The 27,171-nt window shown below is 43.8% G+C and overlaps 1 protein-coding gene across 6 annotated transcripts in view; it reads left to right on the top strand.

The window, feature by feature from the left end:
* LOC141144050 (NACHT, LRR and PYD domains-containing protein 6-like) overlaps positions 1–27,171 on the top strand; it is a 373,857-nt gene that overhangs the window by 76,446 nt on the left and 270,240 nt on the right. For all 6 annotated transcript variants that reach the window (XR_012244340.1, XR_012244339.1, XR_012244338.1 and 3 more), the window contains exon 7: positions 16,018–16,140. Coding sequence is in view for 3 of the 6 variants with exons in the window: in XM_073629400.1 (XP_073485501.1) it covers positions 16,018–16,140 (123 nt within the window). In the remaining 3 variants the exon portion in view is untranslated. The remainder of the gene's footprint in view (positions 1–16,017; positions 16,141–27,171) is intronic.

The following is a 27,171-nucleotide window of genomic DNA, read 5'->3' as shown; positions in this document are numbered from 1 at the left end:
AGAGCCCCTCCTCTGGAAACGAAGGAGAGAGGACATCTTGGGGGCGGGGCTTAGCCCCGCCAGCGTGCACGTTTTCCACGGCGCAGGCTGTCTGATGATTTTAAAAAGTCTGCATGGCTGTGTTGAACTCATGGCTGACGGAGGGACACAGGCTCTTATCCAGGAACATAAGCACTGTTTTGGGGTGTTGGGCACAGGCATCCTGAGCATTGATAGCGGCACATTAACCCATTGCTGGACCTAGCTCAGCAGTAGATGCATTTTGTTAGTACCTCTGCTTTGTGCTTAGGACTATGTATTCCCACAAGAGAGGAACAAAAACTGTTAAGAGGAGCGCAAAAGCACCGCGGTCAAGGTCTGAGGATCCTAGTCACGTTTCCACAGTATCATCCTCTCCTGAAAGACCTGAAGTGGCTGATCAGGCTGAGCCATTGAGCTTGTCAAGCATTGTAGCTACCTCCAACATTCCAGCCTCTGCATATGTCACCAAGGATGATTTGGCGGCCACATTGGTTGGTTTGGAGGGGAAAATAGCTGGTATGCTCGTATCTTCTCCCCAGGCTAGGAAGAATTGCGATAGGTCCCCTTGCCCTGCCCCTTACCCATCCTTAGGGGATCACGAGTGGGCAGGGGATGTGGGTATACCTTTGGAGGACCCATTGGAGGGGCCTTTGAGGATTCAGTCTCAGATGAATCCTTCTCAGCCTCACAATCTCAAAGGTTGTTAGTTCAACCCCTTACGGAATTAGTCCATTCTGGATATAAGTTGCCCCTAGCAGAGACGGCTGAAGTTCCCTTTTCCTCTTTGAGTTCCCTAAAGCCTCCTCAGGGTGCACATGCTTTCTCTATGCACCCGTTGCTGGAACAGCTTATTTATGCTGACTGGGATCATCCAGACAGACATTTTTTGCCTCCCAAGAGATTTTCCCTTCTCTATCCTATGGAGAAAAAATTCTCAAAGAAGTGGAGTGTGCCAGCAGTAGACGCTGCTATATCTTCTTTGAATAAGAGTTTGACTTGTCCAGTAGACAATGTCCAAGTGTTTAAGGATCCCGCAGATAAGAGGCTGGATTCTTTGCTTAAAACCTAATTTGCTGTGGCTGGTGCAGTAGCACAACCAGCGGTAGCAGCAATAGCCATTTGTCAATCCCTGAAAGACCAAATTAAGCAGGTTGTCAAGGGAGATGAGGTCCCGGATTTAGCGGAGCTTCCAAGGGCCTTATGTTTTTTGCGGTTGACGCCATTAAAGATTCTATTCATCAGACGTCACGCCTTGCACTTCTGTTAGTACATATGCATAGAGTACTGTGGCTGAAGCATTGGTCAGCAGAGCTACCATGCAAGAAGCCATTAGCTGGTTTTCCTTTCCATGGGGAACGATTATTCGGAGAAGATTTGGACAAATCTTCATCCAGAAGATTTCAGGTGGTAAGAGTACCTTTCTTCCGGTTAAGCAAAGGAGTAGACGTCCACCGTTTTTCTCCCCGGTACCTGGGGCGTCGGCCTACAGGCAGTCACGACGGCCTCCGCCGTCAGAGTCGAGAGGTAAACCTCAAAACCAGGTTCAGGGTCAGAAAAAACCCTGGGGCAGAAGTCGACAAAGCAGAGTCCCAAGGCCTCCTTATGAAGGGCGCCCCGCTCAAACGAGTGGGGGAAGGCTTCTGCAATTTTCAGGAGCCTGGTGGGAACAGATCCAGGACAGATGGGTCATCTCCACAGTATCTCTAGGTTACAAGTTGGAGTTTCGAGAGTTCCCGCCGTCTCGTTTTCTAAGGTCAAGTGTTCCCAAAGACCCAGTGAAAAGTGGGTCTTTGTTTCAAGCGCTAGACCCATTGATGTCTTAAGGTGTGATCATAGAGACCCCCTCAGAAGAGCAGGGTTTGGGGTTTTATTCAAACCTCTTCTTGGTGCCAAAGCCAAATGGAGATGTCAGATCCATTATAAATCTCAAGGGTCTGAATCGGTTCCTAAACATCCGCTCTTTTCGCATGGAGTTAATCAGATCAGAAGTGGCTACCCTGAGCGGAGGGGAGTTTCTAGCGTCAATAGACATCAAGGATGCATACCTGCATGTTCCAATTTTCCCTGCTCACCAGAGGTTCCTGTGATTTGCAGTAGAGCAGCGCCATTTTCAGTTTGTGGCCTTGCCCTTTGGGTTGGCCACCGCACCTCGGGTGTTTACAAAGGTTCTGGCCCCGCTTCTGGCAAAGCTAAGGGCCCGGGGTATAAAGATTAGGGCATACTTAGACGGCCTACTGCTGATGGATCAAACTGTAGCATGGTTAGACCAGAATGTGCTCAGCACGGTCGGGTACTTGGAACGTCTGGGTTGGCTTCTCAACTTAGAAAAGTCATCCTTACGACCAGTAAGGAGACTGGAATACTTGGGTCTGGTTATAGACACGGCCCAGGAAAGAGTGTTTTTACCTCAGGCAAAAATGAGATTGTTAGGGAAAATGGTAGCTTCATTCGAAGCAGTTCACTATGCCCAATTCCATTCAGGACTGCCACAAAGCAGTATCCTGTCGGCATGGACAGGGAAAGCCAGGGCTTGGATTGTCCGATGTACTTGACTCCAAGGGTCCGCCAGAGTCTCAATTGGTGGTTGGCTACCAAGAATCTGCAGAAGGGGAAAACCTTCATACCAGTTTCCTGGAGGGTGATAACAACGGACACCAGCCTCTTGGGCAGTCTTGGAAGGAGTCTCTATCCAAGGGAAGTGGTCAGAGTTTGAGAGAACCTTGCCCATCAACATTCTAGAGCTGCGGTCAGCGCGTCTGGCTCTAAAAGCCTGGACATGCAGATTGCGCAACTGCCCTGTCTGGGTTCAATCCGACAATGCCACAGCAGTGGCTTACATCAATCACCAAGGCGGCACCAGGAGTCACATGGCCCAAAAAAAAAGTGGACCACGTTCTAGCTTTGACAGAAGAGCAGGTGCCTTGCCTATCTGCAGTTTTCATTCCAGGGGTGGAAAATTGTTAGGCAGATTTCTTGAGCCGCCAACAATTATTCCCGGGGGAGTGGTCTCTACATCCCACCATCTTTCTGGCTATATGCCAGAAATGGGGTACCCCGGATGTGGATCTTTTTGCGGCATCGCATTTTTTGACTCCCTATCACATTTTTGGAAGGCCTGGAGCACCAGGACAATGAAAACATCCACAAAATGACCACATTATGAATTACATAATGGGGTTGAATTACTAAAACTGGAGAGTGCAAAATCTGGTGCAGCTTTGAGCGGTAGCCAATCGGCTTCTAATTTCAGCTTCTTAATTAGGCTTCGACAAAAAAAAAAAAAAAAAAAGGTTACTATGCACAGCTGCATCAGATTTTGCACTCTCCAGTTTTAGGAAATCAGTTCCAATGAGTCTTGTGAAAAGGTTTTTTTTTTTTTTTGCCACAAGTTTTTTTAAAATGCAGGAAAGAAAATGTATTTTTCATTTAATTTGTCCAGTTGTTCATTAATAAGATATAGTTCTAACACACAACATGGACATACTTAGAAATACATGCAACAGAAAACCTAGTGCTCAGGGCACGGTGTAACCTCTCAGGATTTTAGAAGGCGGACCAGGTATAGATGTATTTAAAATTGAAGTTTATTAAATTTACACAATAGAATTGTATAAACAAATAGTATTGAAAAATGTAAATATTTAACACGTGTATACAATATCAACAACAAAGAGTTAAAGAGGTTGTAAAGGTAAACATTTTTTCACCTTAATGCATTCTATGCATTAAGGTGAAAAAACTTTTGACAATACCGCCGCCCCCAGCCCCCCCGTTTTACTTACCTGACGCCTCGAATCTTCGCTGCTCGTTCTCGTCATCTTCATTGCAGCTCAGCCTGGTCGCTGATTGGCTGCAGTGGATGGATTGAAAGCAGCGCAGCCATTGGCTCGCGCTGCTGTCAATCACATCCGATGACGCGGCGCGACGGGGGGCGGGGCCGAGTGATACAGTGAGCGGCTATAGCCGCCGGCTGTATCACGGGAGCGCGCCCGCAACCACTCACCACCATGCGAGGGAGCTCGCATTAAGGTGGTGAATGCATGCAGGGAGGAGCTGAAACAGCCGCCGAGGGACCCCAGAAGACCAGGTTCGGGGCCACTCTGTGCAGAACGAGCTGCACAGTGAAGGTAAGTATAACATGTTTGTTATTTAAAAAAAAAAAAAAATTACCTTTACAACCCCTTTAATGCCTTAATACAAACATTTAACATGAGTCTCGGCTACCCTGTGTGCGTTGATGGGCTAGCGAGAGTATATGTTGCACAAAATGACGCCTGACATGTTTCGGACTATATGGTCCTTTTTCAAAGGCTTACTGTCATTTGGAGAGTCAACAAGTATTCTACAATATAGATATCAAAAATATTAGTACAATAAATAAAAAGCATTATGTATACCGTATTTATCGGCGTATAACACGCACTTTTTTTCCCCTTAAAATCAGGGGAAAATCCCGGGTGCGTATTATACGCTGATCCCCTGCGATCCCCCGCTGACTTAGCGGAGCGATCGCCAACCGCGATTTGAAAATGGCGCCGCCGGCGCCGAAATACACAGAGCCGGTCCTCGGGTCTTCTCGGCCACTTTCGGCTTCACTCGAGTGCCACCCGAACCTAGCTGAGTGTACTCGGCTAGGTTCGGCTAGCTTCGCTCACAGTCACGCCCATCCCGGGCGGGACTACTAGTGTAGCCGAAAGTGAACGAGAGCCGCCGAGAAGAGCCGAGGACCGGCTCTGTGTATTTCGGCGCTGGCGGCGCCATTTTCAAACTGCAGTGACACTGACATGTCACTGCAGTTTAACTGCAGCCTGGGCAAGGCTGCAAATGGACACAGAAAAGCTGCAGATCAGCACTGACAAAGCTGCAAGGCTGCAAATGGACACTGATAAGGCTGCAAATGACACCAAGGCTGCTGACTGCAAGGCTGCAAATGACACCAAGGCTGCTGACTGCAAGGCTGCAAATGACTGCAAGGCTGCAAATGACACTGTACAAGCATGCAGATGGACACTGTGCAAGGCTGCATTGATGGGCATTTAAATGTAAGTTTTTTTCCTTAAAACATTTTTTTCCTTATAATTCCCTCCTAAACTTGGGGTGCGTGTTATACGCCGATAAATACGGTATTTCAAAATTATTTTCTCAGTTTTTTCTGTCCACACGTATATTGATGTTAATGACATCTAGAGTTGTACTTACATAGGCGAGCTATTTGCAGATTAAAAACCAGGAAGATGGATATTGGCTGGGTGCTCCTGACCCCATGGGTACAGTCGGGGAGGGAATCCGGGTGGAGGTCAGTATAGGCAGGAGCCACAGATGGTGCAAAGGGGACGGGGAAACTAGGGGTGCACAGCTTCACTGACCTCGTGATTCGATTACGATTACCCTGTCCGTGATTCGATTCTGCGATGCATCATGATTACTGCGCTCGGTTTTCATCCAAAAAATTCAAGCAGTCAGAAGTACTCAATTTTTTTATTTTATCTGTACAAAAAAAAAGGACAACACTCCCTGCATGTAGCAAAGTTTAATAAACACAGCAGACAACTTTAAAGAGAAGCTCCAGACTGCCCCCAAAATACTACAAGAGATGGTCAGAGACTGCAAACCTACTACAGGAGAACGTCAGACTGCAGACATGATACAGGAGATGGTCAGAGACTGCGGGCATGATACAGGAGATGGTCAGAGACTGCGGACATGATACAAGAGAGGGTCAGAGACTGCAGACATGATACAGGAGATGGTCAGAGACTGCGGACATGATACAAGAGAGGGTCAGAGACTGCTGACATGATACAGGAGATGGTCACAGACTGCAGGCATGATACAGGAGATGGGCAGAGACTGCAGACATGATACAAGAGACGGTCAGAGACTGCAGACATGGTACAAGAGAAGGTCAGAGACTGCAGACATGATACAAGAGATGGTCAGAGACTGCAGACATGATACAGGAGATGGTCAAAGACTGCAGACATGATACAGGAGATGGTAAAAGACTGCAGACATGATACAGGAGATGGGCAGAGACTGCAGACATGATACAAGAGATGGTCAGAGACTGCAGACATAGTACAGGAGATGGTCAAAGACTGCAGACATGATACAGGAGATGGTCAGACTGCAGACATGATACAAAAGATAGTCAGAGACTGCGGACAATGTCCCCATAACGTCCCCCCAAACGATAATGTACGCCATTTCATTGATTATGGTTTATGTATGTCTTATTGTCTTAGTGATTGATTAACATCACAACTTCATTGATAACTTTTTTTTTTTGTATGATTTATGGTTTTGCTCATCACTGACCCCACACATGCAATGCTGCATGTGTGGGGTCAGTGATGAGCGAAACCATAAATCATACAAAAAAAGGTATCAATGAAGTTGTGATGTGAATCAATCACTAAGACAGGGGCGGAACTACCGCGGTGTATTCACTGCTCCTAATGCACTGCAAAGAAGCTGCTGGCAGGACTTTTTCTGACGCCCTGCCAGCGCACCGCTCCAGTGTGAAAGCCCTCGGGCTCTCACACTGGAGTGAATGAGCGGCTCTTTCAGGGCGCTTTGCAGCCGCTATTTTTAGCTCTATAGCTCCTGCAAAGTGCCTCAGTGTGAAAGGGGTCTTAGTGTCAGGGGCGGGGGGGACTGTCCACCAGCCTCACAGAACGCCAGGGGATGGAACAAGGGGGGCCAATCGTGTAGCCTTGATGTCATCTGGGGAGAGTGACAGCACTGGCACCGCTGCAGTTTGCTAGGGATAGCAGAGGGAACCTCTCGTGGCTTGACTTCCGGGTTCTAGGAGCTACAGTCACCTGACCAGTCGTATCACACCTCCTAGCTATGACAGGCTCCATCGAACTTCCAACGAACTCTAGCAGGCTCCAGAGACGTTCGCACAGTCAGAGGGCAAAGGGAGAGATAAATCAAGAATGGATTCTGGGGTCTTGAACACAGTGCAGTGACTACATTTCGGGGATTAACCCCTTCCTCAGGTCATCCCCAGCCATGTCACGCACGGTGACATGGCTGGGCATGACCTCAGCGGGAGGCAGGAACAGTGGGCGCAGCTAACGCCCATGGCTCAGTTTGGAGAGGCAGGGCACAGCGCCTTTCAGCTGCTTTCAGCTCCGTTTGGAGTGACAGGGCACGGTGCGAAGATGACGTCATCCCAAAATCGATTGTTTTTTTCCTGGTCGCAGCATCAATGCCAAATCGCAGATGGTCTAATCACGATGCATCGATGCTGTGATTAAATTCAACACCCCTAGGGGAAACAGACACAAATGTACCCACTACAAGAACTCTGCTGGCTGGAGTGTAAACACCTGCCATTAAGCACCGGCCATCAAGTAATGCAGTATATAAGTACTAGCAGAGATCGTCAGTTGTAGTGTCTCTAGAGAGGAAAAAGGAGACAATAGTGGTATCAGGGAGGAACATGTACTAGATCAATAAAAAATCAATATCTATTGTATTCGTAATGAATCATATAATATGTCATCACCATATTGGTAACATGAAAATCTGTAAGTATAAATAGGGTCATATTAGTGCATGATCTGTCCTTAATACCTGTCTCTGTGTCTGGTGTAATCCTCCCTTCAGCCAAGTAGCATCGATATGGATGGCCTCAGCTGATTCTTGTTTACTTTTAGCAATCAAGCTCAGCTTTTCCACCAGCCCGATATAAACCTCCTGTCAGCCTGCACATCCATATTTATTGCATTTCAGTCTAATTAAGAGATGTGAGGTCTTTTTGACCCCCCAGATCTCATATTTAGGAGGTCCTGTCATGCTTTTTTTCTATTACAAGGGATGTTTACATTCCTTGTAATAGGAATAAAAGTGACCCCATTTTTTTTTAAGTGTCAAAATAAAAAAAATTAAGTAAAATAAATAAAAAGAATTTTTTTTTTTAAAGCTCCCCGTCCCGACGAGCTCACGCGCAGAAACATAATATAAAATACGTAAGCAGCACCCGCATATGAAAATGGTGTTTAAACTACACATGTGATCATTAGAGCAAGAGCAATAATTCTAGCACTAGACCTCCTCTGTAACTCAAAACATGCAACATGTAGCATTTTTTAACGTCACCTATGGAGATTTTTAAGGGTAAAAGTTTGTCGCCATTCCACGAGTGGGCTCAACTTTGAAGCGTGACATGTTGGGTATCAATTTACTCGGCGTAACATGTTTTTAACATGTAAACACCAAATCTCAGAAAGAGGCTCGGTCCTTAAGTGGTTAATTTTAAAATCTGTCAGATCCCTCCTGAACTTCTTTAACTTTTTTTTTATGTGTCTATCCACTTTTTTCAAAAATTTTCTTAATATTAGTGTTAAACACCTTACACTCCTTGGAATCTTGGATAAAATCCAATTTACCCTGTAAATGTTTCACTTTATTGTTCAATGTCTCTAATTTTACTTTTTTACTTTTCAAGACAAGTGTCTGGAGCTCTCTCCCAGTCCGGTTAAAGAACTCCAACCACTTATCTATAAACTCATCTGTTAAACCATCCTGAGGGGCTACATCCCATTTCAGGCTTCTAAAGATAATGTTTTCCTTTTAAGTAATGTTCAAACGTGAATACATCCCACCAAGTTTTTACTTGTTTCTCGGGTGCATTCTCCAAAGTTTTGAACACTGCTGTGAAATCATAATTTTGTTCTGTCATTACTTGAGTAGATGAATAAACAGACTCCGGATTGAATTGTCTATTGAATAAAAAATGAATTGCCTCCATGGCTGCACTATGGTTCAAACGATATGTAAAATAAAAATCTCCGGATGTGTGATCTATGGGATCATATACCACCAATCCACCAGTGCGCCAAAGAGCATTAAGTAAACAAAGAGTACTAACTGATCTGCTGCCACTTTAAAACCAAAAAATTGCAAAATTGAACATAAAAAGGTATTTTTTGAGCCATCCTGCAGTATCTTGTAGTACAGTGATCAATAATTAATAAGTGTGTGGATAGTGGATTACAGAATAATTCCATATTTAACCCTCAGATTAGTAATAACCATCATATTGAGGTGTATATAGGTTATAAGGAGAAACTAACTTCACTTATAGAAGTAGGCTCTAGATTGCAAGTGTTAAAAGAAATAAAAAAGGTATCTGCTCTCTAGTGTTTGTCGTATAATGAACCTGTACTTTACATGTTACCTAAAGTCCATAGGAATGCACAAACACCACCTGCATGACCAATTGTGAATGGTGTTGGGTCTATTACGGCTAGACTGGGTGAATACTTAGGCAAGTTTCTCCAGCCTAGCGTACTTATGACTAGGGATGAACCCGATGTTTGAGTCAAACGTAAGTTTAACTCGAACATCAGCTTTTCGCCGAATAGCGAACATTATGCAGTGTTCGCGGCAAATTCGAAAGCTGCGGAACACTGGTTTAAAAATGGGAGATTAACATAAAAAATCAAAAGTGCTAATTTTAAAGGCTTATATGCAAGTTATTGCCATAAAAAGTGTTTGGGGACCCGGGTTCTGCCCCAGGGGACATGTATCAATGCAAAAAAAAGTTTTAAAAGCGGCCGTTTTTTCGGGAGCAGTGATTTTAATAATGCTTAAAGTGAAACAATAAAAGTGAAATATTCCTTTAAATTTCGTGCCTAGGGGTGTCTATAGTATGCCTGTAAAGTGGTGCATGTTTCCCGTGTTTAGAACAGTCCCTGCACAAAATGACATTTCTAAAGGAAAAAAAAAAATGACATGGGTTCTCCCCCCCAGTCCATTACCAGGCCCTTTGGGTCTGGTATGAATATTAAGGGGAACCCTGAACCAAAATTTAAAAAAATTGCGGGGGGGTCCCCCCAAATTCCATACCAGGCCCTTCAGGTCTGGTATGGATATTAAGGGGAACCCTGTGCCAATTTGTTTTAAAAAACGGCATAGGGGTCCCCCTCAAAATCCATACCAGACCCTTCAGGTTTAGTATGGTTTTTAAGAAGAACCCTGCGCCAAAATGAAAAAAAAAATGGCATGGGTGTCCCCTCAAAAATCCATACCAGACCCTTATCCGAGCACACAACCTGGCAGGCCGCAGGAAAAGAGGGGGGGACGAGAGAGCGCCCCCCCTCCTGAACCGTACCAGGCCACATGCCCTCAACATGGGGGGGATGGGTGCTTTGGGGCAGGGGGGGCTCTGCCCCCCCTGCCCCAAAGCACCTTGCCCCCATGTTGATGGGGACAAGGGCCTCATCCCCACAACCTTTGTTCGATGGTTGTGGGGGTCTGTGGGCGGGGGGCTAATCTGGAAGCCCCTTTTAACAAGGGGACCCCCAGATCCCGCCCCCCCACGTGAATTGGTAACGGGTACATTGTACCCCTACCATTTCACAAAAAAAGTGTAAAAAAATAGTAAAAAAGACTGGAGACACTTCGGGACAAGTCCTTTATTAAGAAATAAAAATGTCCAGCGATGTCCATTCATCTTCTATTCCGCCGCCCGAACCGAAGAAAAAACAAAATAAATGCAACAGCTCCGCCTCCATGAGAGCCTCGCGCCGACTGACCTTTCTCTCGCTTTGACAGCTGTTATATAGCTGAGAGCGGGGCCACCCGGTGACATCTACGGGTGACCCCAGCCCCTCTGACACCACGGGGGCTTTTTTTTCAATGACTTTTATCTATATTGCCGAGACCCGACAATACATTACATTATAGCCGAGATCAGTTTTTTCTTTAGAAATGTCATTTTGCTGCGGGAATGTTCTAAACACGGGAAAAATGCGCCAATTTACAGGCATATTATAGACACCCCCCAGGCACGAAATGTAAAGGAATATTTCACTTTTATTGTTTCACTTTAACCATTATTAAAATCACTGCTCCCGAAAAAACCCTGGGGCTGGACCCGGGTCCCCAAACACCTTTTATGACAATACCATGCAATTAGGCCTTTGAAATTAGCACTTCTGGTTTTTAATGTTCGTGTCCCATAGACTTTAACGGTGTTCGCGTGTTCAAACAATTTTTTTGCCTGTTCGCAGGTTCTGGTGCGAATCGAACCTGGGGGGTGTTCGGCTCATCCTTACTTATGACCAAGACTTACGTTAGGGACACCAAGGATTTGTTACAGTCGCTTGATGGGTTTTAATTGGATCCAAATAAACCCACTTTTTTAGTGATGGCCGATTTAGCCTCACTGTACACAATTATCCAGAATGATGCCTTACTTGCATTGAATTGGGCCCTCAGTAAAAGAGGGTAAAAGTCAATTTTACTCCCAACAGGTTGGTGTAGTGATAGGCGCAAAATTCACACCCAGCCTTACCAATCTATTTATGGCAGAGTGGGGAGGCAGACGTGTATTTAATGTGTATATACAGTGCTTTGAAAAAGTATTCATTCCCCTTGAAATTTTCCACATTTTTTCATGTAACAATCAAAAACGTAAATATATTTTATTGGGATTTTATGTGATAGACCAACACAAAGTGGCTCATAATTGGGAAGTGGAAGGAAAATGATAAATGGTTTTCAAATATTTTTACAAATAAATATATGCAAAGTGTGGGGTCGCATTTGTATTCTTTTCTTCTTAGCAAACTAGCTCAAGCTCTGCCAGATTGAATGGAGAGCGTCTGTGAACAGCAATTTTCAAGTCTTGCCACAGATTCTCAATGTGATTTAGGTCTGGACTGTGACTGGGCCATTCTAACACATGAATATGCTTTGATCCAAACCATTCCATTGTAGCTCTGGCTGTATGTTTAGGGTCATTGTCATGCTGGAAAGTGAACCTCGGTCCTAGTCTCAAGTCTTTTGCAGACTCTAACAGGTTTTCTTCTAATGCCGCGTACACACGAGTGGAATGTCTGACAGAAAAAGTCAGACGGAAGCTTTTCATCGTCTTTTCTGATCATGTGTATGCCTCTTCGGGCTATTTTTTTCGAAAATCCTAAGGGACCTAGAAATGGAACATGTTCTAAATATTTCCAACGGAACCAATTCCTATCGGGAAAACCGCTTGTCTGTATGCTGTTCAGACAGATCAAAAACAACGCATGCTCAGAAGCAAGTACAAGACAGAAGCTATTGGCTACTGGCTATTGCACTTTCTTTTTCTAGTCCCGTCGTACGTGTTGTATGTCACTGGGTTCTGGACAGTCGGACTTTGGTGTGACCGTGTGTAGGCAAGACTGCTTTGTTTATTCCGACGGCAAAACCGGTCGTGTGTGCGCGGCATTAGATTACCCTGTATTTGGCTCCATCCATCTTCCCATCAACTCTGACCAGCTTCCTTGTCCTTGCTGAAGAAAAGCATCCCCACCACATGATGCTGCCACCACCATGTTTCAAGGTGGGGATTGTGTGTTCAGGGTGATGTGCAGTGTTAGTTTTCCTCCACACATAGCATTTTGCTTTTAGGCCACAAAGTTACATTTTGGTCTTATGTGACCAGAGCACCTTCTTCCACATGTTTGCTGTGTCCCCCACATGGCTTTGTGCAAACTGCAAACGGGACTTCTTATGACTTTCTTTCACCAATGTCTTTCTTCTTGTCACTCTTCCATAAAGGGCAGATTTGTGGAGAACACGACTAATAGTTGTCCTGTGGACATATTCTCTCACCTGATCTGTGAATCTCTGCAGCTCCTCCAGAGTTACCATGGGCCTCTTGGCTCTTCTCTGATGAATGCTCTCCTTGCCAGGCCGGTCAGTTTAGGTGGACGGCCATGTCCTGGTAGGTTTGCAGTTGTGCCATACTCTTTCCTTTTTCAGATGATGGATTGAACATAGCTCCGTGAGATGTTCAAAGCTTGGGATATTTTTTTTATAACCTAACCCTGCTCTATACTTCTCCACAACTTTATCCCTGACCTGTCTGGTGTGTTCCTTGGCCTTCATGATGCTGTTTGTTCACTAAGGTTCTCTAACAAACCTCTGAGGGCTTCACAGCAAAACTGTATTTATTCTGAGATTAAATGACACACAGGTGGACTCTATTTACTAATTAGGTGACTTCAGAACGCAATTGGTACCACTAGATTTTAGTTAGGGGTATCAGAGTAAAGGGGGCTGAATACAAATGCACGCCACACTCCTTCCGTTTCACAATTATGTGTCACTTTGTGTTGGTCTATCACATAAAATCCCAATAAAACACATTTAGGTTTTTGGTTGTAACATGACAAAATGTGGAAAATTTCAAGGGGTATGAATACTTTTTTAAGGCACTGTAGACCCCAATTAAAATATTATCAGAGGTTCATAGATGACCACCTCCTGATATGGGAGGGGTCAGAGGAATCTGCACACTCCTTTTTAGACTTTTTGAACCGTAATGACATTATTATAAGTTTGGACTACCAATTAAGCGAGAGTACTGTTCACTTGTTGGATGTCACTACTAATAGACAGGGTCTAGAATTGAATACTGAGGTTTATTCTAAACCAACAGATCAAAATAGTTATCTGTCAATTAGGAGCGGTCATTGTGCGGCATGGATAAGAAACATACATGTACATACACATACCTGTACAAGCAAATGATTTAAAAGATACATTTGTACAAAAAAGGTTATAATCCGCAGTCTCTGGATGAAATAATCAATGAGGTGGGTAATATTTCCAGAGCCCAGTGTCTTGAAAACAAAAATCCACAAATGGGATCAGATCAACATCAGTGGGGTTTATACCCAATTTCCACCACCAGTATAGGAAGATAGAAGATGTATTCAAAAAGCATTGGTACATACTATGTATGGATAGGGATCCGGGACCAGTTCTTCATTACCATCCGAAATTCATTTTTAGAAAAACCCCGAATTTTGGTGATCATGTGGTGAGAGAGATTTTAGATCCACCAGGTCAACAAAAGGTTGACTTTGAAAGAAAGGGGTTCTATCCATGTAGGAAATGTATATCTTATTGGATGGTCAAAACTAGTAATAGGGGCCAGAATACTATCAATACTGATGTGGAAGGCACTGGACAGCCTGATGCTGGGACGTGTGGCAGATCTCCGAAATTTTCTGTGTTAAAGTTATCCAATCCACCCTTTCTGTCTCTTTTTCCTTTGACTCAACATTGCCTTTCATCATACCAAATATATACAGGGACTCCATTTGCCCCAGTATATTGCTCTGGTTGCCATCCTGCCGTGGAGCCTATGTATGGGGGGAGCACCTCCTCCATCTAAGGACAACACTATTTGGTACATACCCAGAAATTTTCTTGATGCCCACTTTTGTCGCTAGACAACAAATCTACCAGTATCAATATCCGGTGCTACATTTGTTCTAGGCTTTTAATGTGAAACAACGAAACAGTGTGAACAACCATCTTATATTATATAAACTAAACTACTCTCTTCTCTTTCTCTCTACACCCCTGAAGAAGGAATATACTGTACCCCGAAACGTGTTGGGTGTGTGAAGAGTTCCCTCTTTGTTTCATTGTTTCATTAGCTTTTATATACTCATTTCTGTATGATGACATAAATGAACTACCTAGATTCCTCTATGTTTCGTTGTATTGTATTTAATATGATCTCTTAATAAAAGTTGTATATTATCATACTGTTGCATATTTTGATATATTTCCAATCAAGCTCAAACATCAGTGCTTATAAAGTCCGCTTAGGGGAACCTCGATTCTTTATCTATATAATGTGGAAGGCAAAAACATTTACAATAGATGAACTTATTACATGCAGTTCTTCACATGTGGTATATCTGGTGTGTTGCCCCGTGGCCTATACTATCTGGGAAGAACCAAAAGACCCCTTTAAAAAACGCATATCTAAACATGTAGCAAATATCAAAAAAGAATTCAGACAGCATAGTGTATCCCTACAGGAACACTCATAACAGAGATCCCACAGTGCTAAAATTATGTGGGATAGATCCTGTTTATTCAACATGGAGAGGTTCCAATAGTGTGGGATTTATCCCAAAGGGAATTAAAGTTTTTTTTTTTTTTAAATACTTTAGCACCTCAAGGGTTAAACATAGAATTGGATCTAAATTGTTTTATAAGTAACTGTTAATTCATGAGTCCCTCTCTTCCTGTATATTTTAGAATCTGATGATTTTCACGTATTTATTCATGGAGATATTATGTAGTTTTCCAGTATCCGCGTTAATTTTACACATTGCGCAAATTGTTATAGCAACAGAGGATCTTGTACTTTTGTGCTAAGATATTTTTAGAATTTGTTATTTAGTTGTATTTTGCTCCAGTATGAGGTTGGCTTGCATGGTGATACACTGTGTAAATCTTGACCTCAGGGACACGAGCGTGACGCATATGTAAATGGTTAAACGTTTGCATATGTAAGTGTACAAGAAGGAGGTTGCCGTGCCGTACAGCCAATCCCTGGGCGAAGTCGTGATGATGAAACGTGTCAGTCCGTGGCTGTACAGCAACCGGAAGTGATGTTCCGGGAGGGTACGATGGTCGGTGAGATACCAGCCAGTTGGCGTTCTGTCTGCCAAGATTAGCAGAGGTTATGATTTTAAAATATGCTTTTTAATCATCTACTTATGTGAGTGTAATGTTTGAAGTTTTTTAAAAATTACTGAGAAACACATTGCTTTTTTGGAGCTCTCCCATTTCTGGTGAGTCTAAACCTAAAAAAGGACTGGTTGAACGCTATCACGTGGTGCGGTGTGAAGATTGGATTATAATACATCATTGGAATACCATTGACTGCATTTATGAACACTTATTATATTGTGTTTATCTGGACTTTTGTTATTATATATATATATATATATATTACTGTATCTCAGTCTTCTGAGTTTATATGGTTATGTATTGATTGTTTTGAGTTATTTATTGTTTCACCATCTAGTACTATTTACCTTATTATCCTTTATAGGTGAAGTGTTTTTTTTTTTTTTATTATTATTATTCTTTTTTTTAAATGTCGATTTTCTAAATTTTGCTTTATTTTATCAGAGGAAATAATACATTCTTGGTGGTAATTGTTATGTTATTCTTTTCTTATAGGTTTGAAAATTGTATATTTCTGAAAGTGGGAGATGAAGAAGAGTTCACATCTTCAGAGGATACAATGAAGCCTGCTTATCTGTCCTGGCTGATTAACCCAGAGAGTAAAATTAAAAAATTATAGTAAGAGAAAACTGTGATTCCTGCAGTGATCTAGAAATGTGGTGTCTTGTGATTTTTCCCATCTCTCGGTGTCTCCTTGTAGCTCTGGGTATTGTATAAGACATCAGGGATGGGTCCTGAACAAGGGAAATGTTTCCCAATAATTTGGGTTAAGGTCCTTTTTAAGGGGAATGACGTATATGCAGTTTGGAGTACTGAGGAGTTCTCATCCATGCAGAGTGAGGTGTTCCCTGGGTAGTACGATCATAATCTGACTTATACTCTGATGGACTTATTGACTGTGCTCTCTGGATTGGCAAGTCCTTATTTTGGACCTCGTATTTGGAGGCTCAGGGGGACTCCTAAAAGGGTTACCCCCCCTGGAGGGGGGGCTTAAAATGGAGCAGGAAGAGAACCGTCTGTGAGGTGAAGGATTCGTTCACAGCTATGAGAAAGTGGACAGTCTGAATACTTTGCTGAGCTCCTATGGATTTCCTGTACTCTGAAGCAGATGGGAACCTTAACCACTTCAATACCAGGCACTTATCCACTTCAGCCCCAGAAGGATTTACCTCCTTCCTGACCAGAGCACTTTTTACAATTTGGCACTGCATCGCTTTAACTGCTATTTGCGCGGTCATGCAATGCTGTAGCCAAACAAAATTTGTGTCCTTTTCTTCCCACAAATAGAGCTTTCTTTTGATGGTATTTGATCACCTCTGTGGTTTTTATTTTTTGCGCTATAAAGGGAAAAAGACCGAATTTTTTTTTTAAAAATGATATTTTCTAATTTTTGTTATAAAAAAAATCCAATAAACTCAATTTTAGTCATTAATTTAGGCCAAAATGTATTCGGCCACATGTCTTTGGTAAAAAAAATGTCAATAAGCGTATATTTATTGGTTTGTGCAAAAGTTATAGCGTCTACAAGCTAGGGTACATTTTCTGGAATTTACACAGCTTTTAGTTTATGACCGCCTATGTCATTTCTTGAGGTGCTAAAATGGCAGGGCGGTACAACCCCCCCCCCCCCAAATGACCCCATTTTGGAAAGTAGACACCCCAAGGAAATTGCTGAGAGGCATATTGAGCCCATTGAATATTAATTTTTTTGTCCCAAGTGATTGAATAATGACAAAAAAAAAAAAATTACAAAAAGTTGTCACTAAATGATATATTGCTCACACAGGCCATGGGCATATGTGGAATTGCACCCCAAAATATATTTAGCTGCTTCTCCTGAGTACGGGGATACCACATGTGTGGGACTTTTTGGGAGCCTAGCCGCGTACGGGGCCCCGAAAACCAATCACCGCCTTCAGAATTTCTAAGGGTGTAAATTTTTGATTTCACTCTTCATTGCCTATCACAGTTTCGGAGGCCATAGAATGCACAGGTGGCACAACCCCCCCCCCCAAATGACCCCATTTTGGAAACAAGACACCCTAAGCTATTTGCTGAGAGGCCTTGTGAGTATTTTGCAGCTCTCATTTGTTTTTGAAAATGAAGAAAGACAAGTAATTTTTTTTTTTTTTCAATTTTCAAAACTTTGTGACAAAAAGTGAGGTCTGCAAAATACTCACTATACCTCTCAGCAAATAGCTTGGGGTGTCTACTTTCCAAAATGGGGTCATTTGGGGGGGGGGGTTTGAACAGTCCTGGCAATTTATGCACAACATTTAGAAGCTTATGTCACACAGAGTACAAAGAAGGGCAACAAAGCTAATAAAGGGTCTGGAGGATCTTAGTTATGAGGAAAGGTTGCGAGCTCTGAACTTATTCTCTCTTTAGAAGAGACGCTTGAGAGGGGATATGATTTCAATTTACAAATACTGTACTGGTGACCCTACAATAGGGATAAAACTTTTTCGCAGAAGAGAGTTTAATAAGACTCGTGGCCACTCATTACAATTAGAAGAAAAGAGGTTTAACCTTAAACTACGTAGAGGGTTCTTTACTGTAAGAGCGGCAAGGATGTGGAATTCCCTTCCACAGGCGGTGGTCTCAGCGGGGAGCATTGATAGCTTCAAGAAACTATTAGATAATCACCTGAATGACCGCAACATACAGGGATATACAATGTAATACTGACATATAATCACACACATAGGTTGGACTTGATGGACTTGTGTCTTTTTTCAACCTCACCTACTATGTAACTATGTAACATCACCCACTCTTCTAACCACTTGAAGACAAAGCACTTTCTGACACTTTTTGTTTACATGAAAAAATTATTTTTTTGCAAGAAAATTACTTTGAACCCCCAAACATTATATATTTTTTTTACAGCAAATGCCGTACAGATTAAAATGGTGGGTGTTTCATTTTTTTTTTCACACAGTATTTGCGCAGCGATTTTTCAAACGCATTTTTTGGGGAAAAAACACACTTTTTTAAATTTTAATGCACTAAAACACACTATATTGCCCAAATGTTTGATGAAATAAAGATCTTAGGCCGAGTACATGGATACCAAACATGACATGCTTTAAAATTGTGCACAAACGTGCAGTGGCAACAAAATAAATACATTTTTAAAAGCCTTTACAGGTTACCACTTTAGATTTACAGAGGAGGTCTACTGCTAAAATTACTGCCCTCGATCTGACCTTCGTGGTGATACCTCACATGCATGGTGCAATTGCTGTTTACATTTGACGCCAGACCGACGCTTGCGTTCGCCTTAGCGCGAGAGCAGGGGGGACGGGGGTGCTTTTTTTTTTTTTTTTTTCTTTATTATTTTTTTGCTTTTTTATCTTATTTTTAAACTGTTCCTTTCATTTTTTTTTTTTTATCATTTTTATTGTTATCTCAGGGAATGTAAATATCCCCTATGATAGCAATAGTTGGTGACAGGTACTCTTTTTTGAAAAAATTGGGGTCTATTAGACCCTAGATCTCTCCTCTGCCCTCAAAGCATCTGACCACACCAAGATCGGTGTGATAAAATGCTTTCCCAATGGCGCTGTTTACATCCGGCGAAATCTAAGTCATAAAATGCTCATGGTCTCTGATCAGCTCTATGGTCAGCTGGCTGAATCACCGGCTGCATTCTCAGGTTCCCTGTTGAGACAGGAGAGCCAAAGAAAAACACGGAAGACGGTTAGGGGGGGCATTCCCTCCCACTGCTTGTAAAAGCAGTCTAAAGGCTAATTAGCCGCTAGGATTGCTTTTACATGAAAGCCGACCGCTGGCTGAAAAGAATGATACCAAGATAATACCTAAACCTGCAGGCATCATTCTGGTATAACCACTCAAAGTCGTGAATGGCGTACCTGAAGACAAAAAAATGGTTAACAATAAAGCACAGTAAACAGTAAAGTATAAAAAATTGCATACCTGAAAAGCAAACATGATAAAACATAATAACAATAAAACATTGCAGAATAGAATACAGTAAAAAAGAGCAGAACAATAGAGAGAGAATAGAGAGAGAGAGAACAATAAAACGACAACTATTTATTTTATTTTATATTTTTTTTTTGTGTTTTTTTTTTTTTTTTACACTTTTTTTTGTAACTAACTTTTATAACTGTAACCGGTTCCAGGTTCGGGTCCCTCAAAATGCGATGGCATCTTGGGAGACCCTGTGAAAGTGTGCCTAGTCTGTGCAATGCTGTACCCTACGCTAATACTCAACTAGTGAATGGTAGCGTTCAAAACATTCACCAATGCAAAGACCAGGATTGTCAGGACAGGAGGGACAATAATAGCGGGTGTCACCCCTATATCCGCGCTTGCTGCAGACACGACATCTTTTTTGGGGGGTTCGCTGGGTAGGGGTACTCGGGAGGACATAAAGAAAATGCCTCTCATGCAGCCGACTGCATTTGGTTGGGGATGTGAATGGGGGAAGTACGGTTGCTGCAGAAGTGGTGGGTTCCCAATTATTAGGATTGGCGAATGCAGCAGGAAGGGCATTATGGGCACGACGGGCCTGTGTTTGTCTTCTTCTTGGTGGCAGCGGGACACTACTTGTGCTTGCCACCTCACCAGCTTGAACTGCACTTATGGGACTCGCCACGTCACAAAGTGTTACTGCAGTGCTGGTTTGACTACGACCGGGGTGTACTAGGCCGCTGGCGCTTGCCAGTTCACCAAAACGCTACCAAAAAAAACCTGTTAGCGATCGCAGGGATCAGGCCTGACTCTGCGAACGCTGCAGTTATGCGTTTAGTGCCTTGTAAGTGACAGTGATCGATCGATACTGCACTTGGGTGGGCTGGGCTGGGGCAAAACGCAGGTGCTAGCAGGTATCTGGGCTGATGCTGCTAACACTGCGTTTTTGAGAATCCTAAACTGCTGGGGACAATAGTAGAGATAGAATCGGATCAGATATTGATCCGTTCAGATACTATACCACTAAGGGAGGCGTATGCTGAGTGCGTGGGTGTTAGCGCTACTGGCGCTGCTTGGGGCAACGCAGACCTTATCTGACCCTAAAACCTAAGTTATATCACCGCCGGGCGATCAGGGGGCTAAACCTTTATTAGGTAATAAACGGCGGGTGCCCTGACACTATAAAAAATAAACGAACTAACCAGCGTCACCCGTAACAGTTATACGGTGATCACTGGTGAAAGGGATTAACTAGGGGGCAATCAAGGGGTTAAAACCTTTATTAGGTAGTATATGGGGGTCCCTGACGCTATAAAACACTGACGGCGAACCTAAATATTTGCCTCCCTAACTAGCGTCACCAGTGACACTAATACAGCAATCAGAAAAATGATCGCTTAGTGACACTGGTGATGGGGGGTGATCAAGGGGTTAAAACTTTATTATGGGGGGTAAGGGGGGTACCCTAGACCTAAAGGGGGCTAACACTAACTGCCCTACCACACTAATAGGGCGTATACACGGTCGGACTTTGTTCGGACATTCCGACAACAAAATCCTAGGATTTTTTCCGACGGATGTTGGCTCAAACTTGTCTTGCATACACACGGTCACACAAAGTTGTCGGAAAATCCGATCGTTCTAAACGCGGTGACGTAAAACACGTACGTCGGGACTATAAACGGGGCAGTGGCCAATAGCTTTCATTTCTTTATTTATTCTGAGCATGCGTGGCACTTTGTGCGTCGGATTTGTGTACACACGATCGGAATTTCCGACAACGGATTTTGTTGTCGGAAAATTTTATCTCCTGCTCTCAAACTTTGTGTGTCGGAAAATCCGATGGAAAATGTCCGATGGAGCCCACACACGGTCGGAATTTCCGACAACACGCTCCGATCGGACATTTTCCATCGGAAAATCCGACCGTGTGTACGGGGCATAACTGTCACAAACTGACACCAATGCAGTAATCAGAAAAAAAAAAAACTACTTGGTGTCAGTGTGATGGGGAGGGGGGGAGGGGTGATCGGGGGGGTAAAGGGGGGTGTAAAGTATGCCTAGCATGTTCTACTGTGTCTGTGTGTTGGTGTAACTCACTCGGATGTCTTCTCTCCTCGGCGCCGGAACGGAAAATACCGAGCCGATGTGAGATGGCATCATTTCCTCTGCCTCTGTGTACTATACAGAGGCAGGGGAAGAATATTATTGGCTGGGAGCGATCGTGAGGGGGGGGGGGCACGAATGCATGGCCTCCCCCTCATCCCTGAACGCTCCCAGACAGAAGCCGACCGCCTCCGGCACTGGGGGGGTCCAATCGGACCCCCCGCCCGCGGCAAGCAGTCACGTACCAGGTACGTGATTTTGCCTGCCCGTGCCATTCTGCCGCAGTATATCTGCGTTAGGCGGTCGGCAAGTGGTTATGCACCTTCCCGCCCAGACCAATTTTCAGCTTTCAGCGCTCTCACACTTTGAATGACAATTACTCAGTCATGCTACACTGTATCCAAACAAAATTTTTATCATTTTCTTCTCACAAATAGAGCTTTCTTTTGGTGGTATTTAATCACCGCTGGGTTTTTTTATTTTTTGTGATATAAGCGAAAAAACTGCGAAAATTTTGAAAAAAAACACACTTTTTTTAGTTTCTATTGTAAAATTTTGCAAATAAGTCATTTTTCTTCATAAATTTGTGGCAAAATTTATACTGCTACATATCTTTGATAAAAATAATCCAAAATAATGTATATTATTTGGTCTTTGTGAAAGTTATAGAGTCTACAAACTATGGAGCCAATCACTGAAAATTGATCACACCTGATGTACTGAAGGCCTATCTCATTTCTTGAGACACAAAGAAGCCAGAAAAATAAATACCCCCCAATGACCGCTTTTTGGAAAGTAGACAGTCCAAGGTATTTTCTAAGAGGCATGGTGAGTTTTTTGAAGTTGTAATTTTTTCACACAATTCTTGGTAAAATTAAGATTTTTTTTTTTTTACACAAACTGGTCATATTAACCACTTCAGCCCCGGAAGAATTTACCCCCTTCCTGACCAGAGCACTTTTTGTGATTCGGCACTGCGTCGCTTTAACTGACAATTGCGCGGTCCTGCGACGTGGCTCACAAACAAAATTGATGTCCTTTTTTTCCCACAAATAGAGCTTTCTCTTGGTGGTATTTGATCACCTCTGCGGTTTTTATTTTTTTGCGCTATAAACAAAAATAGAGCGACAATTTTGAAAAAAAACGCATTATTTTTTACTTTTTGCTATAATAAATATCCCCCAAAAATATATTAAAAAAAACGTTTTTTTTTCCTCAGTTTAGGCCTATTTTTGGTAAAAAAATCGCAATAAGCGATTATTGATCGGTTTGCGCAGAAGTTATAGCGTTTCAAAATAGGGGATAGTTTTATGGCATTTTTATTAATATTTTTTTTTTTAAAATGGCGATCAGTGATTTTTATCGTGACTGTGACATTATGGCGGACACATCGGACATTTTTGACACATTTTTGGGACCATTGTCATTTATACAGCAATCTTTGCTATACTAATGCACTGATTCCTGTATAAATGACACTGGCAGTGAAGGGGTTAACCACTAGGTGGCAGTGTAGGGGTTAACGGTGTCCTAGGGGCGTGTTTCTAACTGTGGGGGGGTGGCTGTGTGTTACACGTCACTGATCTCTGCTCTGATGACGGGGAGCAGAGATCCAGTGACACTGTCACTAGGCAGAACGGGGAGATGCTTGTTTACATTAGCATCTCCCTGTTCTTCCTCACCGTGAGGCGATCGCAGGTATCCCTGCAGCGATCGAGTCCGCGGGACCCGCGACCCGACTCACGAAGCTTGCCGCGGCGGCGCGCATGCGCGCTGGCCGCCTCTTAAAGAGGAACGTACAGGTATGTGATTCTGCCTGTACGTGCCCTTCTGTCGACTTATATCGTTGTGAGGCGGACGGCAAGCGGTTAACAGGTTATTTTTCTCACACAGCATATGCATAATTGCAACTACACCCCAAAATTTCTGCTACTCCTCCCGAGTATGGCGATACCACATGTGTGAGACTTTTACACAGCCTGGCCATATACAAAGGCCCAACATTGAAGTAGCACAAGCGTACATTGCAGGCGTTCTACAAGCATAAATTGCACATATCCTTTTTCAACCACCTATTACACCTTTGAAGGCCCTGGAGCACCAGGGCAATGGAATTGTCCACAAAATGACCCCATTTTGGAAAGCACACACCCCAACGTATAATCTATGAGGCATAATGAGTCTTTTTAACTTTTCTTTTTTTTCCAGAAGTTTTTGGAAAATGTGGGGAAAAAAATGAAAATGCATTTTTTTTACACAAATTTGTCAATTTTTAAGATATTTCTAACACATAGCATGTACATAGAAAAAATGACACCCCAAAATGAATTCCGCTACTCCTCCTGAGTATGGCGATACCACATGTGTAAGACTTTTACACAGCCTGGCCACATACAGAGGCCCAACATCCAAGTAGCACCTCCAGGCATTCTAGCAGCATTAATTACACATATCATTTTCTGACTACCGATCACATTTTTGAAGGCCCTTCATATTTCTAACACATAGCAGGTACATACCAAATAACAAAAGATTACCTGTGGTTTTAGAAGTGCAGTGGTCCACAGAGGAGAGCATCGGTCCAGGCAGCAGGCAGGAATGAGGTCAGCGACAGCAAAAGCAATCATCCAGGCAGCAGGCAGGAATACTGTCCATAGTTTGTACAGGCAGAGATACTGTTAGCACAGCCAGAGCACAGCCAAAACACAAGTACAGGTAGCAGGCAGAGGTGTCCTGGCAGAAATACTGTCCAAAGTCAGTAGAGGCAGCAGGCAGATATATGGTCAACATAGCCAAAGTATTGGTCCAACCAGCGGGAAGAAACATGGTCCATAATGTCATGGGTCATTACAGGCAGCAATATGGTCAGCACAGCCAAAGTATTGGTCCAGGCAGCAGGAAGGACCATCAAGCTTAGGGCCAGGGGGACAGGGGTAGAGGGTTCTCCCACCCAAATGGCTTTGAAGCCTCCGGGCAACCAGACCCTGTTCTGGGAGCACAGAAAACGAAAAACTGGTTTTCTCTACTCAGAACGCTATTCTGAAGCCCCTCACATATGTGAGACCCCTGTGTACTGAAGTAGATGGCCAAAAGATCAGTCCAAGTGGCAGGCAAATACATGGTCGATTAACAGGCCAAGGTCGGTGCACGTGGAAGTCAGAAACATCGTTTAAATCGGCAGGCAGAGGCATCGTCGGTAAACAGGCTGAGGTTGGTGCACGTGAAAGTCAGAAACGTGGTTTAAATTGGCAAGCAAAGACATCGTCGGTAAACAGGCCAGGGTCAGTTAATTAACATGGTAGCAGGCAAACGGGGAAATGGCAGTCTGTTAAAAATAAGGGGAACTAATATTGGATGGATGTATGATAATTTTTGAAGCAATCTCCGATGCACAGGCCAGGTTGGGAGGGACATTGGGGACAATAATAGCTGGTATCTGTTGTTACTCCTCCTCTGCTGCATACACGGCATTTCTTTTGGCGTCTTCTTCCAGATTCTGTGGGGGCAATGTGATAGGGAAAGTGTTGCTTGTGAAGTCGACTCACGCTATCAGAGCGAATGCTTACTGGGGCGGGACCTTGTTGGTAAATGAGGGCAGTGACGATATCTTCAATATACTTCAGGTAGGTGATTTGTTTGTTTTGAGTTGCTTTTTTGGGGGCAGACAAACGAATTAAAAAGGGCCATGTGAAACAGGTGAAACGCAACTTTCTTGTACCAATAACGGGACTTTATGGTTGATAAATAGGGCTGTAGCATCTGATCGTTTAAATCCACCCCCACCATGTACATATTATAATCGTGGACACATTCAGCCTTTACAATGGGGCCGCCTCTTCTTTGGATCTCCACCACGGTGTCATTGTGGATGGTAGAGAGGATGTGGACATCTTTCTTGTCCCTCCACTTCATGGCCAACACCTCCTCCTTCCTCATGAATGCCGATTCTCCGTTTTGCAATTTTTTTGTCAACAGATTTTGTGGGAATCCCTTCCGTTTTTTTTTTTAAGTACCGCAGGCTGGGTTTTTTTTACTATAAAGGTGACGAAAAAGGGGCAGGCTGGTATAATAGTTGTCAACATATAAATGGTATCCTTTGTCGAACAGGGGGGTATGCCAGCTCCCAAACAATTTTCCCACTGGTTCCAATATATGTGGGGCAATCATGGGGCTGGAGCTGGGAGTCTTTGCCTTCGTAGATCCGGAATGTGAAGACATATCCAGTGGCTCGATCGCATAATTTATTTAATTTCAGCCCGTACCTGGCTCTCTTGCTTGGTATATACTGCTTAAAGTGCAGTCGGCCAGTGTAATGTATGAGGGACTCGTCCACACAAATTTTTTGGTCTGGGATAAAAACGTCTCTAAATCGCTGGGAAAAGGAATTGATTAGGGGGCGTATCTTGTACAATTTGTCATGGTTTGGATGATCTCAGGGAGGGCACTGTGAATTGTCATTGAAGTGGAGAAAATGCATAATCATGTCGTATCTTGTCCTGGACATGACAGCGGAATATATGGGCATGTGTTGGATGGGGTTGGTGGACCAATATGCATGGACTTCGTTCTTTTTTGTAAGCCCCATATTAAACGTAAGGCCCAAAAACGATTTAAATTCGTCCAGTGTTAGGCGTCGCCACTGGAACATGCGGGCATAGGAAGAATTGGGGTTGGCAGCAATAAATTGGGATGCATACAGGTTAGTTTGATCCACCATATTTTGCAGCAAAACTTTTGGGAAAAATAAACAAAAATAATCAAATTGAGAAAAATTTGTAGTGTCAGGCTGCACACCTGGCTGTGCAGTGAAAAGGGGGATGATAGCGGATCCTGAGTTGGCAGGCAACCATAAGGGGTTTGCCAGGGCATCGGGAAGGTAGGACTGGGGCTGGGTTGGGCATGTGATTCCAGTACTTGTACTGGGCTCCTCTTCCTGGGGTCTGGCACTGCTGGTGGTGGGCAGATCTCCTGACCTTGGTCCTGATCTCGGTCCTGATCTCATTCTTTTGGGAGGGACGGTTTCCTCCGAGGACTCCGATCCACTATCCTCCACTGGCTCGTATTCCGAACCAGAATCGGATGATGGGAGCTCCCCGCTGCTCTCATCATCCGACATGGTATGAAGGGCATATGCCTCCTCAGGTGTGTAATACCTTTGCGACATTATGGTAGTGCTTTTTGGCGGGCCTATGTAATGGTACTGCAGGTGGTAGTGGTGGTACCAATGTGGTATTAGTGGCGTGCCTGTGTGGCGGTACTGATGGCAGTACGGGTGGTGGTGGTACCGATGGCGGTACAGGTAGCGGTAAGTGTGGTGGTGGCGGTACCGATGGCGGTACTGGTAGAAGGCCTGTGTGGCAGGCCTGTGTGGTGGTATAGATGGTGGGCCTGATGGCGGGCCTGATGGCGGGCCTGATGGCGGAACTGGCGGTGGTACCGATGGCGGTACTGGTAGCCTGTGTTGCAGTACCAATGGCGGTACCGATGGTGGGCCTAATGGCAGGACTGGCGGTGGTACCGATGGCAGTACTGGTAGCCTGTGTGGCGGTACTGATAGCGGTGGGCCTGTGACAGATGATTGACAGATGGGCTGATTGACAGATG

This window comes from Aquarana catesbeiana, linkage group LG05, assembly GCF_042186555.1.
Source record: "Aquarana catesbeiana isolate 2022-GZ linkage group LG05, ASM4218655v1, whole genome shotgun sequence".
NCBI classification, from domain to species: Eukaryota; Metazoa; Chordata; class Amphibia; order Anura; family Ranidae; genus Aquarana; species Aquarana catesbeiana.
This window is presented reverse-complemented; position numbering and strand designations above follow the sequence as displayed.